General features: G+C 38.1%; 1 protein-coding gene and 1 long non-coding RNA gene across 5 annotated transcripts; one reads left to right on the top strand and one right to left on the bottom strand.

Annotated features, from left to right (window-relative positions):
• Window positions 1-1,844: 1,844 nt before the first annotated feature.
• Window positions 1,845-7,920, bottom strand: LOC121970471. Its single transcript, XR_006108930.1, has 2 exons — window positions 7,659-7,920; window positions 1,845-2,198 (listed from the first exon to the last, which is right to left on the bottom strand). It is a non-coding gene; the product is annotated as an uncharacterized LOC121970471 (long non-coding RNA).
• On the top strand, window positions 2,039-7,004 carry LOC121970468 (G-type lectin S-receptor-like serine/threonine-protein kinase RKS1). Of its 4 annotated transcripts, none has more exons than XM_042521220.1 (8): window positions 2,039-2,161; window positions 3,241-4,422; window positions 5,053-5,193; window positions 5,276-5,406; window positions 5,510-5,720; window positions 5,949-6,186; window positions 6,295-6,445; window positions 6,548-7,004. In XM_042521220.1, exons 2-8 carry the CDS (start codon window positions 3,246-3,248, stop codon window positions 6,887-6,889), a joined length of 2,391 nt encoding a protein of 796 aa, XP_042377154.1. In that variant the 5' UTR covers window positions 2,039-2,161; window positions 3,241-3,245; the 3' UTR covers window positions 6,890-7,004. The 4 variants fall into 4 exon arrangements, with proteins under 4 accessions (XP_042377154.1, XP_042377153.1, XP_042377152.1 ...); XM_042521219.1 differs by having other exon boundaries at window positions 2,047-2,201; window positions 5,107-5,193; XM_042521218.1 differs by having other exon boundaries at window positions 2,047-2,201.
• Window positions 7,921-21,003: the final 13,083 nt, after the last annotated feature.

The following is a 21,003-nucleotide window of genomic DNA, read 5'->3' as shown; positions in this document are numbered from 1 at the left end:
GGGTGGAAAAATATTAACCGGTTTAATTTATTTTTTGAAGAAATAAATATTTTAAATGATTTGAATTTATTATTTCAGTATTTAAAATTATAAATTTTATTTTAAAATTTATTATTTTATACAATAAATATTGTGAAGTAAATTTATTATTTTATTGGAGCCATGTTAACGTATGAAGTCTAAAATAATATTAAGTGTATTAATTTTATAATCAAAATTGATTACTCTATCAATAAAATTCTACTTGTGAATAGTCAAAATCCAAATTAGATCACTTAATATATTTGGATTCTTAATGCCATAAATTTCTCAAATCGCATTTGAATCCAACACAATCTACTTCTGGGTTTGTTTCACAAAGTTGCTCAAGTTCTATAAAGAAGTCTCTAAGTCACAAACTTGTCCCTGTTCTACGTAACTAATGTGGAAATAGAATTCTTAAGTCGGTAGCATTTTTTCACAGGTTGTTGACTTTCTTTAGAAATAAAAAAGTCAACAATATCTATTATCAGATTGAAAAAAATGGAACTGAAAAGGCACAAAATTATTTTCAATCCCTTTCAATAATTATGCAATGCTCACAAAATTTGCTTGTATAATTTCCTGGATTCGCGAATAAGTGTGTTATAGTTAAAATGGTTAGAGTTAACCATTCTTCAAAACTAGAATATTTAATAATATCTAGGGTTGATCATCCAGAAAAAGAATAGAAAAGACAAACATAATTAAATCAAATCAAACAAAAGAGATATGAAAAAAAAATGATTTCTTGGATTTTGTTTCCATTTTAGATCATACGGCCATATATTTAAAAATGGTAAAACTAATATATTATTTGATGAGTCTTTGGTATAAAAAAAACATATATATATATATATATTATTTTCATTTCAAGTTTGGTTTGAAAGCTTATCAATTTTGGTTCGGATCAACTTGGGTTTGAAATTTTTTTACAATGCCGATGCAATTTGGTATAAACTTCTCTAGTAAATAGATAAATCAATCATGTCGACTCAAATACTATCATTTAAAGTTAGGGTGTTTAATATTCAGTTACACCAAAAAAATCAACTTGTACCAATAATTTGATGTAATTACTTTTGACCAAATTAATACGGTTTTCAATTGGTTTTGATTTGGCTTTCCAAAGCAAACTTAACATTATTAGTTCCACAGAAGGGAGGAATTGCTGCTTTGTGACAAGACGTGTTCTCCAAAACCTTTAAAGAGCTAAAGAAGAAGAGCTGCGAGAAGAAAATATAATAATTTGATCTAAAACAGAGTTCTAAGAGGAGATAAAAGAACAAGAGGAAGAAAATTTAATAATTTCATTAAAAATAATAAGGGTACTTTTGTAGGGGTAGCTGAAGGGTTGGCCGATGAAAAGTCTTTTTTTTTAAGTGTGTTTTTTCTCCATAAAAATATTTTAATTAAACCAGTTATTATCGGCGTTACGGGAACTGGTTCGTCGACGCCATATTGTTTTCATTTATTTTTCTTATCCGATGTCGACAATTTGTTAAATTAGTCAATCATTCCCATCTCTCCCACTTAGTCACGCAGACGCAATCCTCTCAATCTTCCAAACACAGCCAAGTCCATTGACTAGATTTCCTGTTCTACCATCAGAAAACTGTTTTTCTGCCGAAACAAATTAAGGTGTTAAATTAAGATGTTGACGCAGAAAAAAAAGGTAGCTGTAGATAAGAATGCAGGAGCAAGCGAGGAAAAACAGATGGCGGAGATGAAGTCTTTCAGTTCCTAGAAACGCTAGCAGCAGCACCTGTTATTCTCATATACTGGATTCATCCAAATAAAAAAGAAATGAATTTTTGTGCCCACTATTAATGAATGAAATCAATCGACAGTGACTCCATATTCTAATCCGATATTGCCAAACTGTGGACTTAAAGTCAGTCATCCTGCAGTCTCCAAATTAATTACCTACACACAATTCTTCGAATCTTTCTAATACAGACAAGAACGTCGATTAGACTTGCTGCTCTGCCATCAAATTTGTTAAAGGTGTTAAATTGAGATTTTTAAAAGGCAATACAGTAGCAGATTGGAGTGCAGGTGCAAGCAGCGCAAATTATTGAGAGCTTAAGCTTCCACTGGACAGATGCAGCTCTTTCTTTCTCTATTCCTGGAAACAATAGCAGTAACGCTTTTCCTTCTTGTTCCATCCTCATCTTCTTCTGGTACGTTTAAAAAAGAAATCTTAGTCCAGAAATAAATTATAACACCATAAGATTGATTAATTTATTTTTTTTCCATAATTTATGCATTTAATTTTATTAAAGATTTAAAAAATACATCCAAAAAATGATTTTTTTTTGCTCAACTAGCTGCTTCTTTTGACTTGTTATCACTCAAATCCGCAGTTAATTAGTCAGTTGCCTAAAAATAATTTCAGTAGATTAAAATCAATTAATAATTGTCAAAATCTTTTATCTAATAGTGTTTAACAGTTGTATAGGATAAAAAAATTAAGAAAAAATAGCATGGATAGATCAAGAGAATATTAAAATTGTGATATTGCACATTGGGCATGAGTATGAGACTTCTAGTGTCCTGAAACACTTTTGAATAAAATAAAAAAAAAAGTGTTTGATGATCTTATAAAACTTAAAATCAGAAAAAATGGACATGTACAAAATATATTCAAAAGAGCTTAAGAGTGCAACGATACTCATTTTTCATTAAAAGTATTTAATGGCCAACAGTGAATGTGATTTCATTGGACTATATGTTATTCCAATAAATTAGAAGCACTCGAGTTATTTTTAACAGAAAAAAATGTTTAAACGGTTCTGAAACTTTAAATCAAGAAAAATAAATATGATTAACTCAGGAAAATACTAGGAGAATAATGATATTTATTCGACACAAAAAAGAGTCATCAGACACTTTGGCAGATAAGTGTTTAAAATCATGAAAAATAATTATGAACATACTTTAGGGGAATAATACAAATGCAATGGTGTTTAATTTGAATCCAAGAATTGTAAAACAAAAACAAAAAAATAAATATAGACAAACTTAGAACACTAGAAGTCCAATATTACTACACGAATCTAAGACTTTTAGAGCTGTTGGTAGACCACCGGCTAGGGTGGATAACAAATGGCGGATGGGGATTCTAGAAACTAACAATATCTTATGGTAAATTTTTCTTTGTGAAATTAGTAGCAACCTTTAGTAAAATATTGTATTTATAAATTTATGGCTTGTGCAAAGATACAATGATCCAGAACAGCTCACTTACGAATGGCCAGACGTTGACATCGACACGAGACTTCCAGTTGGGCTTCTTCAGTCTAGATAATAGTCCAGCGAAGGGATACTTAGGAATCTGGTACTGCAATTTCACACCACAGGAAGGCACTATAATATGGATCGCCAATCGGAACAAGTCTGTCAACACATCCATGGCATCCTTCAACCTCACTTCCGATGGAAATCTAATCTTATTTGAGGAAGACAGAAATGTTTGGTCGACGGGAACGAGATCCACAGGACTCAATTCTGCACGCTTGCAACTTTTAGATTCTGGAAACCTCGTGCTGACTGTCGGCGACTGGATTCTATGGCAGAGCTTTGACTCCCCGAATGGCAGCGGCACGAGTGTCCCTGGCATGAAGCTCGGATTTAACAAACAAACCAACACTTCATGGCGGCGAGTGTCATGGAAAAACTCCACGGATCCTTCTCCGGGAGAATGCATCCAGATGATTCGTGTTCTACCTATACCGGATTTTGTCACGTTGAAGGGATCCACCAAATACCATCGCATCGGCCTATGGAACGGATATCGGTTGGTCAGCTATCCATCGATGGCGAGCAGCAGTCTGGAGGCCAACCCACTAAATGGCATGTTTGTGTCCAATGAGAATGAGAGCTATGCTACGGTTAATTACACAGCCTGGCCGACGCCGGTGCTGATACGGTCAATATTGTGGGCCAATGGAACCTTCCAGGGTTGGTTGCTTGACAGGGGTGACAAGAGAGAGTGGCAACTTCTGTGGTCGATTCCGGCGGACGAGTGCGATAAGTACAATCGCTGCGGCCGCAACAAGGTGTGCACCTGGAACGTGGTTGTGGAGAACTGCAATTGCTTGGACGGGTTCGTAAAGATTGTGGAGAATGGAAGCGAGGACGGGTGCAAGAGGGAGAAGCCTTTGAATTGCTCGTCAAACCAGTTTTCCAAGGTGCCGAACGTGAAGTTGCCCGACACTGAGAACGCTACACCACGAGGAAACATAAGTCTCGATGACTGCAAGAATTTGTGCTTGAATGATTGCTCCTGCGTGGCGTATGCGGGCATCAAAGGGGCTTCTGAATGCGTAACTTGGCGTGGTGATCTGTTGGATCTCAGAACTTTTGTCGATGAAGGAGAGGATTTATACGTTCGGCTCGCAGGTAATCTAAATTATCCACAGAATTGGATTAACAAAGTACAATTAATCGAACATCTGCCTTTTTTTCACTAATTAATCCAATTTATCCTTGAACTTGTTTTTTCACTAACCCTTTAGCACTTACAGCTTGTTTGGAATAATATGGAATTCAATTCCTTTTAGAATTGGAATTGAATTTTGGAATTGAATTCCATACTTTGGAATGATTTTTTAACTAAGGATTGATATGGAATTCAATTCCAATTCCATCAAATAAGACAAAAGTAAATCACACCTCTTTATGTGTGATTTTAGATAGGGAATTCAATTCTCCATATTATGTCCATTGTGCCCTCATTTTCTTTTCTTTGTAAAAAAAGAAAAAAAAAAAAGAGAGAAGGATAAAATGATAAAACATAAGAATTCCATAACTTAAGTTGTAATTCATTCCAAACATGAGAATTGAATTCAATTCCTTATGGAATTCAATTCATAATGAAATTCAATTCAATTCCTTAATAATCAGTTATTTTTCTTTTGCAAGATGAATCAAATAAGATTATGCTTTATTATCTGCAATAACTCGTACCATGTTACAATTTCTCTTTGAAACATCCAATGAAATTTGTATATTATTTTCATGTTTTCTTAGGAAAAAACAGCACTGGGAGAAGAATCCTATTTATTGTCGTCTCTATTGCTGCAGCATTGTTATTCCTTTGTGCCATTTTTATTTACCGTCGAAGAAAAAAAGCAACGATACGAAGAGGGAACCCACTTGCAGCAAAATTCAGTATGGCTACTGAACTATTATTATATGGTATTTGAACATATAAACGTGCTTATTTTTACTAGGAAAATTATCTTTTGAACAGACAATAAAGATCAATATGAAATAAGAGGTGCAGAATCTCTATTGTTTGATCTGGAGGCTATTAGAATAGCTACGGACAACTTCTCTAATAGAAACAAGCTGGGAGAAGGAGGATTTGGGACTGTTTATAAGGTCAATCCTAAGATTTGAGAAATGTATTATATAACTGTAGATGATTCTTCCACTTGATAAAACTTGATAAATGAGCATTAATTCTAGTGACACTTGACAACAGGGAACACTGGAAAACGGAGAGCATGTAGCAGTAAAAAGACTTTCAAAAAGCTCAGGGCAAGGACTAGATGAGTTGAAGAATGAAGTGTTTCTGGTTGCCAAACTTCAACACAGAAACCTTGTGCGGCTATTGGGCTGTTGCTTAGATTCAGAGGAGAAACTACTCATTTACAATTACCTTGCTAATACAAGTCTTGACAAGTTTTTGTTTGGTATAGTTCGGTCTTCATTTTGCATGACAACATCCTCAATCCATGGAATTGATTATCTAGTAGTTTGCTAATCTAATACAGTATTTAGTACTGTACTTGTTCAATTCCATTCTCGAATATATGTTCCAAGATTGGTTATGTATAAGATTACATGAATAGTTTGGTCCTCTATTGCACACACCAACATCGTCAAAATTAGTAACCAAAAATTACATATGGATGGTGCAGATAATTCAAAAAGAAAGCAGTTGGATTGGGCAAGAAGGTTTAAGATCATTGAGGGCATTAGTCGAGGACTTCTTTATCTTCATGAAGATTCACCATTGAAGATCATTCATCGGGACTTAAAAGCCAGTAACATCTTGTTAGATGCAAACATGGATCCCAAAATTTCAGATTTCGGTCTTGCGAAGCTTTTTGGTGTAGATGAAACCCAAGGAAACACTAGAAGAATTGCCGGAACATTGTAAGCAAACACTCTATTTAACATTGTTGACCAAATTTACCACTTCAAATGAATAGAAAGTTTCAAATAATAGCGAAAGTCTCAATGTGTTTTTCTTATTAATGACAGTGGATATATGGCACCGGAATATGCCCTTCATGGGCTCTTCTCAGTTAAATCAGATGTGTATAGCTATGGTGTGTTAGTCTTAGAGATCCTAACTAGTCAGAAGAATATTTGTCACCGAGGATCCGAATATCCAATTGAACTTGTTACTCATGTAAGTATTAATCCTCTCTTGGATTGATTGTTAGGAATTTGATACACATTTTTTTCAAATAAAGTAAAGTTCTTAACTACACATGCTATCATCTCACTTAAGGTGGTCTGGCGCCATTGGGCTCAAGGAAGTGCCCTGCAAGTGATTGATCATGATCTAGTTGAACAATGTCAAGCTCCCCAAATATTAAGGTGCATACATATAGGGTTACTGTGCGTGCAAGAAGATCCAATTCAAAGACCCACCATGGCCAATGTTGTGCTTATGCTCAACAACCTCTTTATCAGCCTTCCCACTCCTTCAGCACCAGCATTTCTCAGTAATCGTAATCCCACCAGTGAAGCAAATGATGTTCCACGGAGAGAGAGCTCCAACGGAAGCAAGGGAATTCTAATGAAAATTTCTGACAATAATGTTTCAATCTCTGCATTAGAGCCTAGGTAGTAGGAAAGTTCATTTCATGTTTATATATATATATATATATATATATATATGCCTATTTATGTAAAGTTTAACTGAATGTTTAGCTTCAGGTTTATTCTAATATGTATTTGATCTAGTTTATGGAGTGATTCGTCGTTAAAAGGCCAGAAGAAACTATGTTGCTTGCTTAAACTAATGCCTAGATTGCATCAGAATCCAACACAAGGGCACATCAGGTAGCTAAGGAGTCGACCAAAGATATTCTCAATGTTAAGGAATCAACCAATAAGGAGGATTAACCCTATTTTATAAATGATCTCGACCTCAAAGGCAGGATATTTGCATTCTGATTTCAACAGCGTCATTTCTGCAGGAGGAGAAGGCACTTTGAAAGTCTATCAGTGAAGTGATCAGCTGCCATTGATTGAGTCATGCACTTGATTAATCATGATAAAGAATATTAGTTTTGCAGCTTTGACAAGAGATATTATCTTATCTGTCCATTGTTTAACTTTTTGATAACTGGATCCTGTTGAATGATCAAGAGCACCCCATAAGCTTAGTATTAAGCAACAACAAAATCTCCACAGGGCAGATAGGTATACTTGTTTTTTTGTGATTGGGTTGTACAAGAAATCAAGGAAATGTTCTTTGACTTTCATCAGGAGGCCAGTAGGAAAAACAGCAGAGCATATATTTCAATGTAGCAGAAACAAAATAAAAAGAAGATAATTAAACATCAAAACAGATTACGGCAAGAGAAAAGATCGCCCCAAATAGCAGCACGAACCTGACCTCTTTGGCATTCCTTCAAGCAGATTTCTTCTTGTTGTTGGACATGAACCCAATGAAGACGCACCCAACGAACACGCACAAGAAACTGGTCAGAACACCAGCAAATACAGGAAACAACATAGCGTACTCCTGTGGGAGGAAATACATGTGCACGAAATGATCCTTCTCGACGAACGGCTGCAGAAAAAATCACACCTTTTTCTTCTAGGGTTCTAGGGAAGACTAACACGCCTCCCTTTCTTTCCACTACACGAAGAGAAAAGTATTTCTTTTTATACAATTTTTTTAAACAAACTCTATAAAGAAATTGTGTATGTTTTTTAAAAATTGTATAAAGTATTTCTCTTTATATACAATTGGAAGCAACTATCCATATCCCATGGATCCCATGCAAATATCTATTGATAGGCCATGAGTTTTGAATGTTATTTACAGCGTGCATAATCATCCTTGCATGTTATATTTAGAAGGTCACTCATTTGTTGAACGTTTATCATGTGCTGAGGAGGAGTTGGTGGTTGACTTGTCAGAGAGCCACAGTCAATTGAAAGACATATTGAGCGTGTTAAATGAGAGATTTTCTGAAAATAAGTCGACAATGAAGACTATTTACAATGCACGACAAAAGCAGAAAATAATCGAGCATAGAGGTCGATCACAAATACAATACCTTATGGTAAAGTTAAAGGAGTATAACTATTTCTACCATCACAGGCGGTGCGAGAAAATTAATACGGTGAAAGATATTTTCTCTACTCACCCGAAAAGTATTGACCTGTTGCGTGCTTTTCCAAGTGCATTGTTGATGGATTGTACAGACAAGACAAATCGATATAGGTTACCACTATTTGAAATAGTTGGTGTGACGTCAACAGACTTGACATTTTTCGTTGCTTGCGTGTATTTGGAGTCTGAGTGTGAAGATAACTATTTATGGTTGAGTGTGAAGATAACTATTTATGGTCATTGCATATCTTGAGGTCGTTGATGGATGACTCATCTTTACCCAACGTAATTATAACCGATCGAGAGATTGAATTGATGAACGTGATCGAAAGTACTTTTCCCACTTCAAAACATTTATTGTGTCGGTGACATATAAATAGGAATATATTGGCAAATTGCAAAAAAGGATTTCGCACCAAGGAGAAATGGAATTCTTTTATATCTTCGTGGAATGTATTGATGTTTGCTGAAAATGAAACTACATTTTATGAGTTGCTTAGGATATTCCAACAAGATTATTCAGACCATTCAGATGTTGTTCAATATATAACAAATCAATGGATTCATCCTTTCAAAGAATGATTTGTGTCTTATTCAACAAATAATGTCATGCATTTTGTCAACACAACAACAAATATGGTCGAGAGTGCACATGTAAAATTGAAGAGGCAACTTGGATCGAGCTAGGGTAATTTTAAGACACGTTGGACTAAAATCCACTCTTTACTTGAGTTATCTCACACCGCAATCAAAGATTCATTTGAAAAGAGTATTAATGTAGTCCAACATCGATACAAACCATCCGTGTTCAAGTTTTTGCGAGGTGTAGTTTCAATTACAGCTTTGGGCAAGATTTTTGATGAAATGAAGGGTATAAGTGCGATTGGCATAAATCCTTTGTTGTGTGGTTGTGTATTGGGGAAGACATGTGGTTTACCTTGTGCAAATGAGCTTGCTGAATATATTCGAGTGGGCATGCCAATCCCATTAGATAGTGTTGACAAGTTTTGGAGAAAGCTAGATATGGATGTGAGTAAGGTGATTGATGTTAGGGATGACATTGGTAGTCGATAGTCTGAGGCGGTTGGTGATGTTAACATGATTTTTTCAATGGCGAATGATTCACAGTGTCACGCCCCAGATGAGTGCCTGTCTGAAGAAATTTCGACAACATCTCCCCTGTACGAGTGACAATCTGAAACATTACTACATACAAAATATACATCAGCCACACTCGGCTGAAATATATACACAATAGAAATAATATAACCACGCAATTGATATACACAGCCTACACGGCTGGACATAAATGAATAAAAACAACCACACAGTTAACAACAGCTCACACGGCTGGAAACATGCACAGCGGAAGACACAAAATAATACGAACGTAAAACCAACAACGGCACTAAAAAAAAATACCTGAAATCACCAGACTTGACTCCAAAGTTCACATCGACTTATTGAAAAGCAAAAATACACAAAATCAACATACCATCCAAACGATAACAAAACCCAAAAAAACAAGAACTATTCTCGAGTGTGACGTGGGACCCAGGACTGGCGGCCGACATCTCTCCAAGCATCCATGACTCATCTACCTGTTACCTGGCGAAAGAAAACTATTTTGTGGGGTGGTGAGTATTGGAACTCAGCGGATAAAGATAAGATAGTGCATGAACATAATATACAGATAGAAAGTGCCAAAAGTATACAGTCTCATAAGAAAAAATAGCAGATACTAAAATAGAGTCCAAACAAATGCTCATACCTGAAACCATATCCTAGGCTAGGTATAGTAGGTTAGAACTGGTACTAATCTGCTACAGTACTGCTCATAACTACAGAGGTAATAAGCAAGGTATATACAAATTTCCAATGACTAAACATCTACCATGAGAATATATCTCAACACAAGTAAGCATATCAGCATACGTGAACAACAGTAGTAAGTAAGCAATAACAAAATATATAGACAGCAGCAGCCAAAACAAATATAATAATAACAGCGTATGCACAGATGGTCACTCCCGCCCACCTCTCCGCACCATGACCCCTGTATGGTCGAGAGGTCAGGTCAGTGACAGACTGTACACCACTCCAGCTACCACTCACACGAGTGGCCGAGGGGACAGTTGCATAGTAGCTAACTAGCTACATCTATGATAGGGTCCCTGCTGCTCGTACTCCAGCTACCACTCACATGAGTGGCCGAGTGCGGCACGACAGGACAAGCACCATCAACTCCAGCTACCACTCTCTCGAGTGGCCGAGGATGCGGCATGCATGCAATGATATGATGCGAACAATGCAACAGTCATCATCTATATATATAAACAGAAACAGGTTTACTACATGAAGCCAGCATGCTCAATATAGTACATAAATAAACAACAGCCAAAGCATACAAACATGGTATCTAGTGTCTGCTACTGATCATGGACAACAACAAGAGATTGTATAGATATGGAATGAATTTCTCAAACATTGCGTGGAAGTATCAAGTGCAGGAAAGTAAGAGTGGAGTCAAGGTAAACAGTCCTTATCCAAAATAATTCATGCACTAAGGTCAAAGTACTAAAAGAAAACAAAGCAAGAAGTACCCGCCTTTACTTGTCGATCGTGCTATGCTGTCTCCACTTCGGAACACTTGGCTCGTAGCAGTGTCCTGCAACAAATCATATGATTACAACCAAAACCCCTCATACCTCAACTTGTTACCTAAACCCAATTCAAACATAAAACCCTAATTGAACCAAACCAACCTAGAAAACCAATACTGAATTCAGTCATGGAGAAACTAGACTTCTAGTTAGAGGAATCACAACTAATCAATTCAATTCAGCAATTCCATAACGACAGGAGAGTAAAGTACCTTTGTCAAAGCTTAACACCCCATTACTCTGTTCAAACCTTCAAAACTAGGAGGAAGAAGAAAAAACATCATCCAAACTAGCCGTATCTACTAAAAACTTGTACCAAAATTCTGAAATTCAATAAGCAGAAAAGAACAGTACTGTCAAGAGATTCCGTCCAGAAAACTTGATTCCTAAAGACGAACAGAGCAACATTTCGATCAAACCTCATTCTATCCACATCTAAGAACCCGATTAAACTTCTCGCGATAAAACAGAAAATCAAGCACACTTTCGGGTAAAACTAGGAATAACATCTGAATCCCTAGAAACGCTCATCCATACCTACAAAAGGGGAAACTACCTGCGAGATCAGCTAGGGCACGACATGGAGAGAAGAGGATCGGTGGTGGTATAGAGGGGATCGGCCAATTCGGGGCAGCATCTTGCTGGATCGAGAGAAAGTCTCGGCCAACGGTTGGACAACAGCGCAGGCAGTCGTGGCCGGAGCTGTAGCGCACGAATGCAGCGACTAGGGAAGAAGCTAGGGCAGAAAGAAAACGGCTGCCGGCGGTCTCTCTGTGGCGATCAGTGTTGAGTACAACTAGGGTTCGACTGGCCGACGCTAGGGCAGGAACGGCGGCGCTGTGGTGCCGCGTGAGGAGGATTGCAGGCGACTGTGGCTCGAGAGGAAGAAGAGGCCGGCAGCTCCGGTTGCAGGAACACGTGACAAGGAGACGAAAGAAGGAGATCGGCAGGTTGGTGTCGAGAGCAAGAGAGGAAGGTAGGGGAAGAAGGTGAGTTCGGCGTCGTGAGGGGAGGAGATGAATTTGGCATAATTGGGGCGGAGAGGAGTGGAGGGTTAGGTTAGATTTTTATAACCGAAACTTAGCTTTAAGAAAAATTAAGACCTAAGTTTATTTCTCAATCAACTCCCATATTTGGGTATTCCAAATAGACCTTTTACAAAGCCTATAATTTTATCCCCTCAAAATACGCCATACAAGTTCCGAAAAATCCTCAAAAAATTTTTAAAAATTCCAAAAAATTCCAATATGATTATTTGTCAAATAACCCTATTTTTAATTATTATTTTGTTGCCGTATTTTACATTCTCCCCCACTAATAAAAATTTGGTCCCCAAATTTACTACTAACTTAGGAATCCTCATCTAAGGATAACAACCAAATAACACACCCATATACTAGTCCATCATAGTCTCATGATCAAATCCTTAACCGAAAAGGATGCTTCTGTGGGTTATGGACTCATCTTGCTTCCATTGCACCACTCTGATATTCTGCCTTCACTTGTTGACACACAGAGAATCAGACTTCAAAGTTCACAATATCATCCTCTGCATTTTCCCTTTCCATAATTGCTATATATACAAGGAGCCTTAGACCTATGAAAAGGTAAGTCGATCTCCTACTAATCAAGCTAATAAGAGTAAATCAATCCTCTACTAACCAAACCAATGCGAGTAAATCAATACTCTATACATCGGGTCCATAAAAATATCTAGGGCGCTGTAAACCTAAATAGTAATAACAAGGACTCCTCATGTCCGTACAACAAACATACCCAAAAATAATATCACTGGCACAAAGTATGTAATCTAATATTTAACTAAAATCACCAACTCCATAAATATCAAGGCATCATATAATCCACCAATTATGGGAAAAGAACAACTAGACTTAGTAGAACTGAGTGAGGCACAACCCTGCACTAACCAACAAAGAAAAACCCAGAGGGAAGAAAAGAAAGTGACACTGCAGAGGACTCACTAAATGTAGATAAGGTTGACAATAAATTGCCACTTATTATTTACTAAATCAAAACGATTGCTACATATCCCTTCTTACCTCAGAAACCCATACTCCTACATGAAGGTGACAAAGGCACCAGATCTGTCATGATAAATACACACTATTGTTCTATGTTGAAGGTACCAAGATTACTCATTCCCTACACAAAACGTTCCTTTTCATTGTGTTGCAATTCCTTCTTATCTTCAATAAGATAAATTGGCAAAGAAATAGTCATACGTTGGAATGCCAAGGTTCAAAGGGATTTTTTTTTTCTATGTATCAAAAACGCATAATTATTTCTCAAGAAGAGAATCGTCATAAAATATGTAATTAAATTCTAGAATTGTGACGGCAATTAAAAAACTTATTTCTCCCAAGAAACCATTAAAGTCCATCAAATTTTCTACTTCTGAACGGATATGATCAATCAACTTGTCATGAGTATTTAATTAAGTTACATCTAACTACGATATCTACAATATCTACACCTTTGTAAATCTCTTGTACTTTAAAGTTACTAAATATATTCAAATTTAGGGTAGCTAAGAAAAGAATTACTTAGTACCATAAATCAAACAGAACCCAAAATCATCAGATTAGAAGTTATTTACACAAATCTTAATTACTATGACATTCAACTTGCTAACAATAACCTACACTAAGTAATGAATCCAAAAGATATAACAAACTAGAGATATACCTTACTTCCTATAGCTCGGAGATATCCTGCCGCTGCCCGGTTCCACAACTCGAGAATCACATCAAGAGGTCACTTACAAAGGGAGAACAAAACAATCGGAACACCGAAAATCATAAATCGAACAAGATCAAAATCTGAAACACTGAAAATGAGACTCATAAACCTATGGCTCTGATACCATAAAATTGGTATCAGATTAACTCGAAAATAATCATAAATCGAAACAAGATCGAAACTGCTATGATACCACTAAATTGGTATCAGATTAACTCAAAAATCATAAATCAAAACAAGATCGAACCTACTCTGATACCACTAAATTGGTATCAGATTAACTCAAAAATCATAAATCAAAACAAGATCGAACCTGGCTCTGATACCACTAAATTGGTATCAGATTAACTCAAAAATCATAAATCAAAATAAGATCGAACCTGGCTCTGATACCACTAAATTGGTATCAGATTAACTCAAAAATCATAAATCAAAACAAGATCGAACCTGGCTCTGATACCACTAGACTGTCACACCCCAGAGGAGTGCCTGTCTGAAGAAATTTCGACAGCATCTCCCCTGTACGGGTGACAATCTGAAACATTAATACATACAAAATATACATCAGCCACACTCAGTTGGAATATATACACAATAGAAATAATATAACCACGCAATTGATATACACAGCCTACTCGGCTGGACATAAATGAATAAAAACAACCACACAGTTAACAATAGCTCACACGGCTGGAAACATGCACAACGGAAGACACAAAATAATACGAACGTAAAACCAACAACGACACTAACAAAAAATACCTGAAATCACCAGACTTGACTCCAAAGTTCACATCGACTTATTGAAAAGCAAAAATACACAAAATCAACATACCACCCAAACGATAACAAAACCCAAAAAAACAAGAACTATTCTCGAGTGTGACGTGGGACCCAGGACTGGCGGCCGACATCTCTCCAAGCATCCATGACTCATCTACCTGTTACTTGGCGAAAGAAAATCATTTTGTGGGGTGGTGAGTATTGGAACTCAGCAGATAAAGATAAGATAGTGCATGAACATAATATACAGATAGAAAGTGCCAAAAGTATACAGTCTCATAAGAAGAAATAGCAGATACTAAAATAGAGTCCAAACAAATGCTCATACCTGAAACCATATCCTAGGCTAGGTATAGTAGGTTAGAACTGGTACTAATCTGCTACAGTACTTCTCATAACTACAGAGGTAATAAGCAAGGTATATACAAATTTCCAATGACTAAACATCTACCATAAGAATATATCTCAACACAAGTAAGCATATCAGCATACGTAAACAACAGTAGTAAGTAAGCAATAACAAAATATATAGACAGCAGCAGCCAAAACAAATATAATAATAACAGCGTATGCACAGATGGTCACTCTCGCCTGTTGATACAGTCTGACCTGGCTGTTGTTTTGATGTTGACACTGATTTAAGTTTGTATTAGATATTAATTAAACTTAGACTGATTAATGATCAAGGTTGATCATGTGGAGAGGAAACGTCCAAGTACGGATACTTGGCACGCAAGGTCAGAGAGGGCTCGGTAGCTCGTTCTCTGGACCGGACGAAGTCGGAGAGGGCTCGGTAGCTCGTTCTCCGGACTAAGTCAAAGAGGGCTCGGTAGCTCGTTCTCTGGACCGGACGAAGTTAGAGAGGGCTCGGTAGCTCGTTCTCCGGACTAGGTCAGAGAGGGCTCGGTAGCTTGTTCTCCAGACTAGGTCAGAGAGGGCTTGGTAGCTCGTTCTCTGGACCAGGAAGACGTTAGGGTTTAGGGCTGGGAAGTTCTAAAACTAACACAGAGGCATTGGATCGGTCTGTTGACCGATCCAGTGATACTCTGGTTGTATGGATCGGTCTGTCGACCGATCCAGTGATACCTTAGGTATCTGATCTGTCGGTGGACTGATCAGTAACCACACAGAAGATTTCTGTGGGTTATCTGATCGGTCTGGTGACCGATCAATAACAAGCGACGAAGACTCAGAACCATAGGGGGATCGGTCTGTGGACCGATCCACCTATAGGCTGATCGGTCCACAGACCGATCAGAATCATGCCAGACCGATCAGGATATGTCCTGATCGGTCCGGAAGGCTATGGATCGGTCTGATGACCGATCCACAACGATGTCGTTTGTCTTCTGCTATTTCTCTTTGATTTCTGATTCAATGATCAAATCATCTGCTATGAGATCTTTAAGTTACAGGTTGCAGGTGTCGTGCCAATGGTTAATTTCAAATTAAACTCCATCAGAAGAATAAGACCAAGTGATCTTTCTCTGTGTTTCGCTGTAAATGGTGCATTTGAAGCATCAACGTTCACTGGCTGCAATCAGTGGCAACAGCTTGACTCTTGCTCATTGGTTCGAGCTCAGAGACACCAGAGGAGACCATGGATGGTATTGGTGTGAGTTCAGAGAACCAGATGAGGAGCAAGAGTGATTGGCGACGCCTGAGTTGGTTGCAGTGATTCGATACAAGTGGCAGTGATTCGGGACAGTGGGAAAGCAAAATAAGAAGAAGGAAGAAGAGAGGCTTGCTAAGGTTCTGAAAAAAAAACTCTCGTTCGATCAAGCAAGAGGCTGTGTTGTTGAGCTCTTGGCTTCCTTCTGTCTTTGCATTTTGCTTCGTGGCTGTAAGTTCATTTGTTCAATCCTTTAGCCACTGAACTCTGTAAGTCATTGTACTTTATTTTTAAATCTATTCTGTGATTTTTGTGGAGAGGTTACTCCACCGAGAAGGAGAAATACTTAGCCGGAATTTGTCCGGGGTGTGATCTACCGAACGATCAAGGGATCGTCCACCTTACGGACACGCCGAGGAGTAGGGGCAAGTTATCCCCAAACCTCGTACATACTTGTGTAAGCTGTGGGTTGTGTTTCTTTCCTTGCATCAGTGTTCTTTTTGTTTATTTCCGCTGTGCTAACAAATTTTTGTGAGGAATTGATTGAGTTTTTAGTGGAGGCTATTCACACCCCCCCTCTCTAGCCATCCGAAGGTCCTAACAAGTGGTATCAGAGCGAGGCGCTCTTCATCCGGATTAACACCCTAAAGAGCAAGAAGATGACTATGAAGGAAGGTTTTAGCACCAATCATCCACCCTACTTCGACGGAGCGGACTTTCAATATTGGAAGAGCCGTATGGAGTATTATCTCAAGACCGACATCTCCATGTAGTTCTCGGTCAAGGAAGGTTTCACACCTCCGAAGGATGAAGAAGGTAAGGAACTAGAGTCGTCAAGGTGGTCCGCCGAGCAAACTCGCAAAGGACAAGCAGATGCCAAGGCGGTGGTCACCCTACAATGTGGGATAGCCAAAGATCAACTTGTCAAGGTAGGTCCATTTGTGAGTGCAAAGGATTTGTGGAACAAGCTCATCGAGCTCCAAGAAGGAACTCGAGACTCTCGGATCGCCAAGAGAGACTTGTTCCTAAACCAACTACAAAATCTCACCATGAAGGAGAGCGAAATGGTAAGTGAACTACACGGAAGGTTCAAAGAGATCATCAATGGTCTTCACTCCGTAGATGAACGCGTAGAAAATCGCGATCTTGTAAGGTATGCTCTCAAAGCCTTTCCGAGGAATGCCTTGTGGTCATCTATGGTAGATGCCTACAAGGTCTCCAAGGACCTTTCAATTGTTAAGTTAGATGAATTCTTTTGTGAAATGGAACTTCATGAACTTGCTAACAAGGGTCAAAAAGAGAAAGGTATTGCTTTAGTTGCAGGAGAAAAGAGCAAGGATGGAAGAAGGAAGAAAGAAAAGAAGAAGGAGAAAGAAATTCTTACATCCTCATCCTCCTCCGAGTCCGATGATGAAGGTGGATCATCATCAAGCGAGATGGCCAATTTCGTGAGAAGAATCATAAGAAGGAGCCGGAGATACAAAGGGAAAGGTAAGTCTATTGATCAAAATATTGATAAGACTAATATTACATGTTATGAGTGTAGCAAGAAAGGACACTATCGGAGCGAGTGTCCAAAACTCAAGAAGAAGGAAGAAAGGGCCAAGAAGAAGAAAGCTCTCAAAGCTTCTTGGGATGAATCCTCCTCAAGCTCATCGGAGGAAGAGAAGGAGAAAAGCACTCGCCAATTAGCGCTCATGGCAAGGGAGGAATCGGATTCCGGAAGTGATACATCAGCCGCAGCTTCATCATCTTCGGATGATGAAGAGGTAACTTCTCCACATTTAGAAAAATGCTATAAAACTATTGCACATTTATCAACTTTGCTTAAGAAATCAAAAACTGAAATCAAATCATTAAAAGAAGAAGTAGAACACTTGAAGATTCTTAGGGAAGATGAGGTTGATGACCTTCATCAAGAGCTTCTTGAGGATGAAAACAAAGCCTTAAAGAGTGAAGTTGAGAAACTCAAGAAAATGCTTGAGAAATTCTCAACTAGCTCTAAAACCTTAGATATGATTCTAAATGCCCAAAGGGCGGTCTACAACAAGGCTGGATTAGGATATCAACCTAAGGAGTCTAGTTTCATTTCCTTAGTGTCTAGAACCCAATTTCATAGATCACATGCTTCTAGGGTTCATGAAACTAGGAAGGGTGTGACCAAGGCATGGGTTCCTAGGTCTTTCATTGTAGATGCATTAGGTCCCAAGATTTGGGTACCTAAAATATCTATCTTTCGTGTCTTGTAGGCATTTGTCAAGGGGGAGCATCTATCAACTTGGTTTGTTGATAGTGGATGCTCCAAGCACATGACCGGGGACAAGTCACTCTTTACTACCCTTCAAAACAAAAATAGAGGTAATGTGTCCTTTGGTAATAATGGTAGCCTTAAGGTTATAGGAGTTGGAGATATTCAAATACCCGAATGTCTCCAAATCAAAAATGTTCTTCTAGTCAAGGGGATGACTTTTAATCTCCTAAGTGTCAGCCAATTGTGTAATACGGGTTACACAATTGAGTTTCATTCAAGTCAATGTCTGGTCAAACACATTGACACACTTGACACGGTACTAGTAGGCACAAGGGTAGATAACATTTACCAAGTATCTTTTAAAAGTGCTACTATGCCTCTGCTAAGTGTTTCATGTCAAAAGAAGAAGAATCATGGTTGTGGCATAGAAGGTTGGCCCACGTAAACATGAAGAATATTCGAAAGCTGGCCAACAAAGGATTAGTGCGAGACTTACCAAGCATCAAGTATCAAAAGACAAAATTATGTGATGCATGTCAAAAGGGTAAGCAAACTAAAGCGTCTCATAAAGGTAAAAGCGCTGTAAGTACATCTACTGCTTTAGATTTATTGCATATGGATTTGTTTGATTGTAGTAATGTTATTTCATTGAATGGGAGTAGATACTGTTTAGTGATCATTGATGATTTTACTAGATATACATGGACTTTCTTTTTGAAAAATAAGGATCAAACCATAGATGTTTTTGTTTCTTTTTTAGAAGAACTGAAAATGAAAAATCAACAATAATTAAAACAATTAGAAGTGATCATGGTGGAGAATTTCAAAACCATAGATTTTTAGAATTTTGTCAAGAAAAAGGATATAGGCATGAGTTCTCTACTCCAAGGACCCCACAACAAAATGGGGTTGTGGAGAGAAAGAACCGAGTCTTGCAAGAGGCTGCACGAAGCATGGTCAATGAGTACTCACTACCGAGCTACTTATGGGTTGAAGCGGTAAATACCGCTTGCTATGTGCAAAACCGAGTCTTGATACATAGGTTTTTAGGAAAGACTCCCCATGAACTCTGGTTTGCGAAACCCCCTACAATTAAACATCTTAGGGTGTTTGGTTGTAAGGTGTTTATCTTGAACACCAAGGATCATCTTGGAAAGTTCACGGCTAAGGCTGACGAAGGGATACTAGTCGGATACTCTCTCACCAGCAAAGCCTATCGAGTCTACAACAATAGGATTAAATTGATTGAAGAGTCCTCGGATGTAGCATTTGAAGAAATTCCTAAATCAAATGATCAATCAAGGGATGTAGGAGAAATTCAATTTGAACTTAGAAATCTAAGTTTAAATTATCAAAACATAGAAAGAGTCGAAGTTGACTCCGATGACGATGAGCAAAGGCAAGAGAGGGCTCAATCTGATCCTTTACCTGATACTGAGCCCTTGCCTGTGTCTAGTGAGATCACTCATGAGGCACCGCCAACACCAAGACAATCTAGGATAGCCTCTAGTCATCCCCAAGACCAGATTGTGGGAGACATTCAACAAGGGGTTAGGACTAGATCATTTTTTAGGAATGAGTCTAATGAGGTCGCTTTGATCTCAGAAATCGAACCAAAATTAGTTGATGAGGCATTGCACGATCCTGATTGGATCATAGCTATGCAAGATGAGTTAGGTCAATTTGAAAGGAGCCAAGTGTGAGACTTAGTTCCTAGAACTAAGAAGACCACCATTATTGGAACCAAATGGGTCTTCAAAAATAAGTTAAACCAAAAGGGAGAAGTCATAAGAAACAAGGCAAGACTTGTAGCCAAGGGCTATAGTCAAGTCGAAGGCCTCGATTATGATGAGACTTATGCTCCCGTGGCTCGATTAGAGTCCATTAGTTTAATGCTAGATTTTGCTGCACATAGAGGCTTCAAGATCTATCAAATGGACGTTAAATCGGCCTTCTTAAATGGTTTCATTAAAGAAGAGGTCTATGTTGAACAACCACCGGGGTTTGTGAATACCAAAGCTCCAAACCACGTGTACAAGCTCAAGAAAGCTCTTTATGGGCTTAAACAAGCACCTCGAGCATAGTACGAAAGGTTGTCAACTTACTTACTAGAAAAGGATTTTGTAAGAGGTCAAATAGACCCAACACTATTTCTGCGTAGAGATGGTGAAAACATATTTGTAGCCCAGGTGTATGTCGATGACATAATTTGTGGCTCGAATAACAAGGGCTATTTGAATGAATTTATCACTCACATGGAAAATGAGTTTGAAATGAGTCTGGTGGGAGAATTGACATTTTTCCTTGGACTTGAAATCAAACAAACTCGAGATGGCATTTATGTCCATCAGACAAAATACACTCAAGAGATGCTCAAGAAATTCAAAATGAGTGACTCTAAGGAAGTATCCACTCCAATGGCGACTAACACTCGCCTTGACAATGATGAGAATGGAAAACCAGTTGATTTAACGCAATATAGAAGCATGATTGGTAGTCTTCTATATCTCACAGCTAGTCGACCAGACATACTTTTTGCTGTGGG

This window comes from Zingiber officinale, chromosome 4A (assembly GCF_018446385.1).
Source record: "Zingiber officinale cultivar Zhangliang chromosome 4A, Zo_v1.1, whole genome shotgun sequence".
Classification (NCBI taxonomy): Eukaryota; Viridiplantae; Streptophyta; class Magnoliopsida; order Zingiberales; family Zingiberaceae; genus Zingiber; species Zingiber officinale.
The sequence above is the reverse complement of the archived record's forward strand: the minus strand, read 5'-3'. Positions and strand labels throughout refer to the sequence as shown.

Excerpts from the sequence above, each read along its gene's own strand:
- LOC121970468 (XM_042521218.1), top strand. The coding sequence starts at position 2,123 with ATGCAGCTCTTTCTTTCTCTATTCCTGGAAACAATAGCAGTAACGCTT. Across the intron at positions 5,194-5,275 it reads CCCACTTGCAGCAAAATTCA|ACAATAAAGATCAATATGAA; the intron begins GTATGGCTACTG and ends TCTTTTGAACAG. Across the intron at positions 6,187-6,294 it reads AGAAGAATTGCCGGAACATT|TGGATATATGGCACCGGAAT; the intron begins GTAAGCAAACAC and ends TATTAATGACAG.